Source organism: Aulonocara sp. 'chitande type north' Nkhata Bay, linkage group LG12 (genome assembly GCF_057382095.1).
Source record: "Aulonocara sp. 'chitande type north' Nkhata Bay isolate Kocher_YH1m ecotype deep benthic linkage group LG12, A_spYH_male_GT1.1, whole genome shotgun sequence".
Taxonomy (NCBI): domain Eukaryota; kingdom Metazoa; phylum Chordata; class Actinopteri; order Cichliformes; family Cichlidae; genus Aulonocara; species Aulonocara sp. 'chitande type north' Nkhata Bay.
Genome location: NC_141355.1, coordinates 4,857,511 through 4,868,218, shown reverse-complemented (window position 1 = coordinate 4,868,218; position 10,708 = coordinate 4,857,511). Strand labels below are relative to the sequence as shown.

The window sequence follows — 10,708 nt, the reverse complement described above, 5'->3', positions numbered from 1 at the left end:
CTTAGAGTCAACATACTGTTGAGTATGTTGACTACAGCTGTTTTAGTATATTCATTTACAAATTGCATCATTCAAAAAAAATAAAAAAAATAAATAAGAACAGCTGCACAGGTGGACACTGATGCTCATCTCATGCTGAACTAAAAATAAGTGTACTCGTGCAATTCACGACAAAAACAAGAACCTGGTTTCTAAAGCCCAGTGTGTGCACAGAATCATACAACCTCAAAAAATAAAAACCCACGCACAAACACAAAAACTCATAGCACTAATGGATTTTTGCAGTCATCATTTTTTTATGAAAATTTCATTCTATTTCTGATTTATAATGTGTCATCTGAAAAACATTGTATTTTTAGAAAAGAAAAACAAAAAACAACAGAGGAATCATATGAAATTCATTACATGTTACATTTTTTCCACCTCTTAGTGTCTTTGTGTCCATTTCCTCGTGTAAGGAGAGCCGATGCAGCTGTGCTAGCCTCCTGGTTAGTAAAACTAACATTTTTCAAGTCTCAGTTTCAGGCAATTCCAGGTCACTTCAATACAAATGTCAAAATTGAGGCTTGGCGTCAGAGTTGAACGATTACAGATCTCCCCCGTCCTCATCATTTTGGTCTCCAGCAACCACACTTGTATTAATTAATCAGGGTGAAGTTGGAATGAAGTCTTTTAAAACACCGGCCTGCTCATAACATAACACGTATTTGCAAACATTGAACATTTCAACATTTTCAAATTCTGAGATCATAGAACAGTTCAAAATCAATAACTTTACCAAATGTTTTAAACCGATATCAGGAAGATATTTTAGGTCCAGTTTCAGCAAAGCAGTCCAGATAGCAGCTGTGTACACCAACAGATCGATTTCAAAAGAGGAGGAGGGAGCGCACCTCCGTGGATTATATTGGCTTGTACAGAAGAGTGGTCACGTACTTTTTCTTGTATCGGTGTGTTGCACTGAGAACCATCACCCCGTCCTTTAAAAACAAACAGAAAGCAACCCACAATCACATGATCGCATGACATTTTGACACAGCACCGTGAGAACTGACAATCACAATCTGAACTACAGCATTAACAATTTGGGCAAAAATAAAAAATTAAAAAATAAAAAAGATCTATTCAATTTGTTACCTTGATGGAGAGGGCATACAGGTGATTTAGCATCACATGGTTAGGCTCTGGAAGCAGTGTCGGGTCACACTGTGGAAAATTCACAGCAGGATGAATCAAACGTAAAATTAAACATATGCATATAAATAATTATATAATTAAATGTATATAACAACTCAAAGCCTGGACTTACAGAAATACCAGTGTCCTTGTTGAGCAGCACTTGCAGCAGGTGAGGAGGTAAGAAAGGAGGATGTTTGAGTTTGTCATCTGGCTTGGTTACATATGCGTCCTGTAGGTAGGGACCAGGAGGAGAACTGGACAAGTCTGGGAAAGAGTGATCAAATGTAAACAAATAAATAACTTCGCCTTAATAAAGCTTTACAGAGAGATACAGCAGACAGAATTATTCAAGGACCCTTTGTAAACAAACACCAGTGAAAACAAACAAAAAAACAATATGCAATATTGAAATAAAAACCAGACTCCTCCAAAATGCTGCAGCTGCACTCTGCATATTTTAGCTGTTTCGGCGCATGTAGACCATCATTTTCTGGGACAATCGATTCAAAGGCTTTTCCATCAATAATCTTTATTAATCAGGCAGCATAAAGTTTGGACTCGATTCCAATCATTCATCTACAGTCAGCAGCCACATTATTGGGTAAAAACTGCTAGTACCCCTGTTGCCTGCATAATTGCTGTAATTCTTTGCTGCATAGACTCAACAAGGTGCCGAAACATTCCTCAGATTTAGTATATTAATTTGATATTGATATGACATCATCACAGTTGCTGTAGATTTGACAGCTGCACACTCATGATATGAATTCTTGTGTTGCACCACATCCCAAAGTCCTCTTTGGACTGACAATGGCCATTTGAGAGCAGTGAACCAACCGTCATGTTAAAAAACAAAACAAACAAAAACCAGTTTGAGATAACCAGAGTCATCTCAAACATCAGCAATATTCAGGGTAGACTGGTGTTGCTCACGCTAATACACCATCAGCAGCCTGAACTGATACAGGGATTATGTTGTTTACATAGTCGGGAGCCCACAGAAATTATAGCTTCAGTTTCCTGTTCTTAGCTCGGTGTGGTCTTCTGCTGCTGTAGTCCATCTGACTTCACATCAATAAGGCATTTTCTCCCAGAGAAAAGCCGCTCACTGGATATTTTGTCCCACCCACTCCATTAGCTAGAGACACTACAGATGGTTTTGTGGGGGGAAAAAAAAAAATCCCAGCAGATCAGCCATTTCTAGAATACTCAGACCAGTGTGCGGCCAACAACCACGCCAAAGTCACTTAAAATCACTTTTATTCTCCATTCTGCATTTTTGTTTGAACTTCAGCTTCATGCCCAAATGTACCATGTCGTTACCATGTGATTGATATTTGTGTTAACAACAGGCTGAATGGGTGTACCTACGTAACAAGCTGGCTGCTAAGGGTACAATCATCAAAGCAATAATCAGCCAAATATCCAAAATTGTGAGCATACAAATCAATATGGCCCAAGTCTGAACATGCTTTGGAGTTACAGAACCACCTCAAAGTTTTTGAGTTACAAATTAACAAGTTTCCATACCCGAGACGTCAGCCGAGTCCTGAGAGTCAATCCTGAGGGCATCAAAGACTTCAAAGTCTGTTGTTTTCACCTGTATGACATTATTGACTGTTCCAGTTTTAGACGTTACCACGGCCTGTGTGAGAGCATAAAAAAATTAAAACATTTTAAAAAGGTAATGATACACACTTCTAAGTGTAAACCACTAATAAGAGTAAACTAGTGACCCCAAAATGTAAAACCTCCACTCACCCCAGCCGGATCCAAGATCCACTGACCATCCACACAGAACTTGTATTGGTGCTCTCCCTCAGGCAAGTCCACAATAGCCACAAAGTTATTCCGACTGGGTTTGAGAAACAACCGCTTGTTACTTTTTAATAAGTTTAAACAGTGAAGCATCTCTGAGGCTGCTTTCCCCTGACTCAAACTACCTTTTGTTGAGTGGGATCTTGGTAGACCAGTTGTTAAAAGAGCCGGACACAAAGACGTCTTTCGCTGCACCCGCCCATCTGAACACAGTCGGTCTGGCCTGCGCTAGATTTTTAGCGTCGCTCTCCAGGTCCTGCTGCCAGGCCAGAAACTCCTGTAACTCCTGTGGAGACTGAGAAGCATGATATCACTGCATTACTGCCCTGTTAGCAAGAGCGCCTGTAGTCTTTCTCCAGACTGAATGGCAAACTTAGAAAAACACTAAAGGATACAGAAAAGTGCTTTTTGTATGTGTAACCTCTAAAACATAGCTTTAGCTTATGATGCTCTTTGATGTTACTCTCCAATTAGATACAAAAAGACTTAATTCACCTTTATCAGGAATTTGACATTGATAAAACAAACTGTTGGACAAATCTTTGTTTTAACATTTGACTTGTGTACACATCACTAACAGAATATATAGCCTTCCTTACATCCATTACACACAGTTTGCACATCCTGAACAGACCACATTTGACCATTTTGACACATTACTGACACTTTGCACCAACTATTTTACAAGACACTAAGCTCTTTGGATTGCTCTCCCTCCTCCGAGGTAGTGTCAACATGTTGCCTCAGCATTAATTAAACTGGTTATCCTGCCTCTTGTTCTCCATTACACTGCACTCTGATCAGTCGTAAAAATAAAAGCTTCTGGTTAATAATTCTAGTTTAGGCCCCTCTTTTATCTCTTTAAAACCATATATAAGAGGTATTGATCCAATTTTATTTATATAGTGTCAATTCACAACAACAGCTACCTGTTACAAGGTGCTTTATATCATCAGGTAAGGAGCATACAATAGAGAGAATATCCCAGCAATCACACAATCCTGCTCTGAGCGAGCACTTGGTGACATAACTCCCTTTTAACAGGAAGAAGCCTCAAACGGAACAGCCAGGCTCAGGGACTGGCCGCCATCCACGGCGACCAGTTGTGGTTGGGGGGGAAATTGGTTAATTGTACAATAATTGGTACCAACTCATTTAACAACAAATTTACTTCCAAAAGCCTGCATGTCACTTGCTATCCAGTGCAATGGGACAGAACAGAAAGCTTTATTTAAGAGTTCATGGTGTAAACTTGCTCTAATACCTTTTGATCTTCTCTCTGGTAAAGGTCTGCATCATCTGCGCTGTCCATCATGATGTTAGAACGAGCCTCCTTCCCTCCATGATGTCCCTCTCTGTACGACCTCTCACCATGACTTCCACTGGATCGGTCACTGCTGCTGTTCCCCATCCTGATGGCTTCACACACTGCAAGAGACAACGCATCAAGTCAGCAGAGTCTACCGGGAGCCCCGCAGTGGTCCCTACAATGACCACCAGGGGCCCTTCGCGATACAATTCACGTATCCACTAATAACAACAGCAGCAGCAATGATTGCCAGCTAACAACTACAAATAACCCACCAAAATAAACCCTCCCAGTGGCGCCTCGGCTTCCTGCAGGATGAGCACCTTGGTCGGGGTGTTTTTATTCTTGTGTCCTTATCGTTGCTTTTTCCGTCTCCTGAAAGTTTTCCTCTGCCTGTAAACAGCAGAGCCGAGCGGCGTCCTCCGTCCCCGCGGACTAATACAAAACAGCAGTCAAGTTTTCTCCTGGCCCTTCTTTCTTTCGTTTTTTACCTTCCGCTGCCCTGATTTTAGTTTTATTCCGCCTTAGTCAGCCGTACTCTGATGACTTTCGCCGTTGAGCGGAAACTTCAGCGTCTGGCGTTGAAGGCCTGTTGAAAACACACCTCTTCCGCCTCCTGTGCTCGTTTTCAAAGGCAGTTTAACTGTTTGCTGCCCTGTCGTCACTGACAAGACCTTCTCGTTTACTGCGGCGGACTCATCTTTTTATATGTCGTGTCCCGCGGCTTCTTGAAATCATTGAAATGCCCAAAGAAAAAGAGACTTGGACGTTATCATCCGCGTTCAAGTACGATTTTTTTTTAAATATAGTCACAGTTTTTAAGGTTTTAAAGGTTTCGAATGCATTTAGAAGAAAATGCAAACATAGTGTATGTATTAAAACTGATTTTTTTGGACTCGAACTATATGTGCCTATTTCCACTTTTCTGCATGTTTTATCGTCAGTTCAGTTTTATTCATATAGTGCCAAACAGTCACCCCAAGGCGCTTATATCAGAAACTAATACGGAGAAATCCAAAACCATAAAAAAAAAAACCTCTATTAGCAAACACTTGGTGACAGTGGGGAGAAAAAAACGCTTTAATCAGGAAGAAACCTCCAGCAGGGAGGGACAGAGCTCTGCCATGGCCGGTTGAGGCGAACGGGACGGAAACAGGACAAAAGACACACTGTGGGAGAGATTAATAATAAATATTGATTAATTGCGGAGACACAGAGCTTGAAAAGAGGTGAGTGAAGATTAAATACTCAGTACATCATGGGATGTACCAGCAGCCTTGGGCAATTGCAACGTAACTGAGAGGGTTCAGAGTCACCTGATCCAGCCCTAACTCTAAACTTTATCAAAAAGGAAAGTTTTAAGCCAATCTTAAAAGTAGAGAGGGTGTTTGTCTCCTGAATCCAAAGTGGGAGCTGATTCCACAGACCAGGAGGCTGGAAACTGAAGGCTCTGCCTCCCAGTCTACTTTTAAATACCCATAGGAGCCACAGGTAAGCCCACAGTCTTGGGGCAAATTGTTCTTTTGGAGTGATACAGTAAAGATGGGTTCTAATGATTCAATACCTTATATGTGGCGAAAAGGATTTAAAATTTAATTCTGGATTTAGTTATACAGGAAAAAAATTGTAAATAGAGTCAAATTTTGTTAATTTGCATGTTTATAACTGCTAACATCCTGCCAGGAAGTGGAGATTAAAATTATTTATATGGTTAAATATCGAATTTTTAAATGATGGATCTAAGTGCTCATGTTAATTAATGTGCATTATCCCTGCTAAATAAAAGAATTATCGCCTGTTCTTTACTGACGTACTGCCAGCTTTTCTGTGTTACGATCACAGATCCATAGGTTTCTGCAGCTCAGCACTCACATCTGATTCTTCTGAGACATTCTCACACCTCTCCAGTTTCATGTAATCCATATATCCGGGTGTTACTGTATGCACTCAAAATAAAAACAACACAGGGTCATCAGTTTTTAATAAAATTCATCTCTTTTTTTCTGTCTGGATTAGCAGAGAGAGAACTACTGTACATGTAAATACAATTGACAGCATGCATTTTAACGTGTATCAGTTTGTTCCCTGAAGCAATATGATGTCCTGTTTTTAATGCAATTCCAAAAAACGAATATTTGATAGATGTTTTGAAAAGAATCCAAATGTAGCATAATACATTTAAACATCCTGACATTTTATTTGAAATAAAATTCAGTGGGTCACAATGTTACAGTTTTAAGATTCAAAAAGAAAATCTTAAACAAAAGCATTAACATTAGCAGTCGTTTCCACAGTGGTCATTTTTATTTTAGACTGTGTTGGAGAAAAAAAAATCAGCAGCTTATTGTATTTCCAGGGATATTCTCTATAAAATTTCAGTGCTTCATGTGCAAACAGATTACTTTCCAGTGTTGCAGCATTGGAAACTTGGTCCAAAGCACAAAAATCAAAATCATTCAAAAGATTTTAGCTATGGTTCATTTTCACCAGCCAAGGTTTACAATTAGAGATGTAGTTCCTTCTTTTCTCTCTTGGGGATTTATATGGATTTGGAAAAGGGACTTCAAAGGGAAAACCAAGTCGAGATGACCTTCTTCCAGTGCTGTACAGAGTTTACGATCAGCCGAGAAGCATGGCACTCATGTTTTATGAGGTTCTGCCGATGGAAAATGCCAAAATCAGAGGTTAACACAGATCACAATGAAAACCTCTTCATTAAGATACTTCTGGGTTCACGGCAATGTGCCAGCAGTTTCACTACTATAAGCTGGTGATTAGACTTTTATTTTCTTTTTAATTAGCACAGTGATTAAACTGTAAAAATTGCATGCTGTATTTTTAGCCCTGTAATAGCGTTAATGTAACCTCTCAGATTACAACTACTCATACACGTAGTCAACAGCTTGCAGCAGGTGTCAAAGAAGGTGAAATGAGGCCAAAAGGCAAAGTGGACTGAGTATTGTGAAATTAACCTACTATAGTGTGGCAATATTGTCGCCAGATCATAATCATACTATTGACTGTAAGGAGATCACATGAGTTGAGTCCCTGTTTGAAATATACATTTTGGTATAGGTTTAAGCTTTGCCATCAGCACTTCTAAACTCGTTTTTATTCTGCATGACAGGAAATATGAATATTGTGTCATTTCTATTTTGTGTAATTGGCCATTTTTTGTGAACAAAACGTTTAATGTTGTATTTGTCACCTCACATCATGTACAGTAAGATTGCAAACACAAGTTAAGAATTATCAGTGGCTTCTTCAAACAATAAGATGTTTTCTGTTTATGTTATCAAGCAGATGTTATCTGATAGCGGTTCATAATTTAGCCCTTTAGTTAAAAAAAACCCTGCTCACTGGTAGTACAGCAAAGGCTCCTCTTTTACCTTACATTCACATAGCCTGTGAAAATGCAATTGCAATATCATTTACATAATAGCTTCAGCCAGGATGTACGGTACATTAAAATTAGGTCCACCAGATCTTTTAAAAACCTCCAAAGCTGCTGATGACAGAAGCCAAACAGAGCTCCTTTCCACCACATGGTGCTCATCTCGCCGTAACAGTTCCACCTTTTCGCCTCTTCCATCTCCTCTTTCCCCTCAAGAGGTCACACCCCATGCTGTAATGGAAAAAAAACAGATTGCTGAAATGTCTTGCTCTTTCTTTTTTATACACCTCTTATATCTGGTGCATTCATACCGTGGTAAAGTGTATAATGATGTACGCAGTGATGATGACAGCACCGATGACAAACGAGGCAATCCCCAAGTGGAGAGCTTTCCGACCCAGCCGTCTGGAGCCATCATAGTCCTCGTGGGTATAGCTCTTCTGGGCCTTTGGGACAATTACGGACATTACCGTACATGCTCACACTGTGTGTGTAATGTTTTGTGGGCAAATGTGCTGTGAGGAAAAGACTAGTTCCACTTTCCCAATAATAATAATCCTCATAGTGACACACAGCACGTGGCTTTCATGGGAATCTGCACCGAACATTTAGGAAATGATTATTTGTGCGTTACATCTGCACCTGCCTCTCATGTTGTCTCTAATTCATATTTGTATTGTAGCCAATGTCCTAAGCAGTGGTAACCACACGTTGCTAAGCCTGCATGCCTCATCTTATTACTCACGGCTACAGCAATGCAGCAGCTGCTGTTGGCACTCACGCCGTCTCATCTGACAACTCAAAGACTTGACATCAGTCTAAATGCATCTTTGCTATCTATTCTTCAACTTTGTTCAACTTTGTGCCACCCTGGCTGGTAATGGATGTTCTTTCCTGAGCTTTATCCACATGCTGGTCTGATAGCATCGTTGTATGGAGCATTACTGTAAGCAGTCCAGGGTGTGGTTGGATGCTTGGAAAGAAACAGGAGGTATATTTAATCTTAGCAAACATCAGCAGAAGCGTTAATGTTAGGCCACTCAGAAACGTTAAGTGGGTTGGAATAACTTTACACAGTAAAGATGCAAATTTCTCACTTGACTTATGTTTGCTCCATATTTAATAACTATTGCAATCACCCCACGTGGTCTGTAGAGTTTTTCCCAGCAGTGGTACTTTTACCTATAAAATATGCATTTATGCAGGATAACATATGCTTTGATTTTTTTTTACATTTATTTGTTTTTTTGTTTTTGTTTTTTTAATGCCAGCATACCTCTTAAAAACATTACGCATTCTAACCCACAGCTATTCATTAAACTAAAAAAAAGACAGGATTCAGAAACCTCACATTTCCAGCTTCGAGCAACTTACCAGGACAGAGAAAACCAGCGCCACAATATTGATGGGCCACGCAGGACAGAAACAGGTGAACATGGTGAGCCAGAGGTAGCTCCTCATAGGGGGAGTCTCCCGAGCCTCCTCGTTCTTCACAAAGTCAGAGCTCCCATCCAGCGAGGGCTTGGTGTTCATGACTGGCTTCAACACCCGCCGAGACAGTAGAAAGCAGAGAGGCGAAACAACAGCACTGAGACACTGGGAGACACTGGGAGGCTGGAGGTGGAAGCAGGGGAGGGGAGGCAGTGGAGCAGCGATGATGGAAGATAGAAATCAGCCAGCAGAGATTATGAGAGAGATGCAGAGGAACAGAGGCAAGAAGCCTGAGCAGATACATTTATAATGTTTTACTTCAGACTTGTAATCATGCATTTTTTTTTTGTAATCAATTATTTATTATCGCCTATATAAAAGGAGGAAGTGAAAAAAGGAAGAGAAGGTACCATCAGCTTAGTCTCAAAAGTGACAGAGCAAAATATGACACAAAAAGGTCCACCCTACCCTTTTTCCTCCAACCTCATGTACCCCCATACTCAGAACCCAGATGGTATACGTTAATGCGGTCAGAGAGAGAGTATATCAAAAAAGGAACACATAATGGATACATAAATAAAACATTAATTTTTAATAAACACATTAAAACTCTGCATGCCTCTGTGCTCCATCCCCTACTGCTCATGTATCGTGTACAGGCATGAAATAAAAAAGCTCAACAAGGAAAACAGACTTAAAACAATACACATATATTTCAACTAATTTATCTAGTAGCCTATTACATTCATAGGAATGTGTTAAATGTAATTTATTATTATTGATGGCAATGAAATGCACATTTAAAGCAATAATAAAAATAGCACTGTGCCTTGAGCCAACCCTCATTTCTTTACATTTTGTTTCCAGACCTTCTTAAGATGATCTTTTTCCCAGGTTTTCTCAAGGTTTATTTGGACATTGGCTACTTTTTCAGTCTAGTCCTTGTACCTGACCATTGTCGAAGGAATGCTTTTGTAACCCACTTACCACTGACCCAGCAATTGTCCAAACACAGAAAAGGCACCTTTCTCAAGGGATGAACCAGTGTTCTTTCTACACGAACAGCTTCTTTGTTACTAGACGCCAGGTTAAAAAAATACATAATTTCTTTAGTCAAGTCTACGAAAAATGCCAAATACAACACAGTTTGAGTTATAAAATAGTATTTTCACCAACAAGGTGATTCCCAAAAAGCTTGGGTATATCTCAGCATGGTGTGCAGTGTGTCCTTAAAAAATTCAGCGGAAAGTGGTTAAGTGGAGGATAAAATTCTTGTCACTGATGGATTCTCCTTCTCAGAGCCCGGACCTCAACATTATTGAAGCAGCGTGGGATTGTCTTGACAGAGAACAGAACAAACAGCAGAAGAGCTTTGAATGTCCTCCAAGAAGCCTGGACAACTATTCCTGAAGACTACTTCAAGAAATTAGAAGACATCTGCCTCAGATAGTTTAGACTGTGTTGAAGAATAAAGGTAGTCATACCAAATATTCATTTTTAAGCTTGTTGGGATCCTACAAACTCCGTTTATGTACTTTTGTTCCTTTTATGTTTGCACATTTCAATACATCACTGCA

General features: G+C 39.9%; 2 protein-coding genes across 2 annotated transcripts; both read right to left on the bottom strand.

Annotated features, from left to right (window-relative positions):
* Window positions 1–256: 256 nt before the first annotated feature.
* On the bottom strand, window positions 257–4,963 carry prkab1b (protein kinase, AMP-activated, beta 1 non-catalytic subunit, b). Its single transcript, XM_086313292.1, has 8 exons — window positions 4,582–4,963; window positions 4,262–4,425; window positions 3,123–3,292; window positions 2,941–3,034; window positions 2,710–2,824; window positions 1,310–1,443; window positions 1,138–1,206; window positions 257–980 (listed from the first exon to the last, which is right to left on the bottom strand). Exons 2-8 carry the CDS (start codon window positions 4,406–4,408, stop codon window positions 903–905), a joined length of 807 nt encoding a protein of 268 aa, XP_086169418.1. The 5' UTR covers window positions 4,409–4,425; window positions 4,582–4,963; the 3' UTR covers window positions 257–902.
* Window positions 4,964–6,305: 1,342 nt separating this feature from the next.
* On the bottom strand, window positions 6,306–10,013 carry LOC147316725 (transmembrane protein 233-like). The gene is made up of 3 exons (XM_086313291.1): window positions 9,075–10,013; window positions 8,012–8,146; window positions 6,306–7,931 (listed from the first exon to the last, which is right to left on the bottom strand). Exons 1-3 carry the CDS (start codon window positions 9,231–9,233, stop codon window positions 7,920–7,922), a joined length of 306 nt encoding a protein of 101 aa, XP_086169417.1. The 5' UTR covers window positions 9,234–10,013; the 3' UTR covers window positions 6,306–7,919.
* Between the last annotated feature and the right edge of the window lie 695 nt (window positions 10,014–10,708).

Bases quoted from the DNA above. Each gene is read 5' to 3' on its own strand.
- prkab1b (XM_086313292.1), bottom strand. From the start codon at position 4,408: ATGGGGAACAGCAGCAGTGACCGATCCAGTGGAAGTCATGGTGAGAGG. The intron at 3,035-3,122 runs GTAGTTTGAGTC...TCTCAAACCCAG, and splicing joins AAGATCCCACTCAACAAAAG to TCGGAATAACTTTGTGGCTA. The intron at 1,444-2,709 runs GTATGGAAACTT...ACTCTTTCCCAG, and splicing joins GGACTCGGCTGACGTCTCGG to ACTTGTCCAGTTCTCCTCCT.
- LOC147316725 (XM_086313291.1), bottom strand. From the start codon at position 9,233: ATGAACACCAAGCCCTCGCTGGATGGGAGCTCTGACTTTGTGAAGAAC. The intron at 8,147-9,074 runs GTAAGTTGCTCG...ATTGTCCCAAAG, and splicing joins CGCTGGTTTTCTCTGTCCTG to GCCCAGAAGAGCTATACCCA.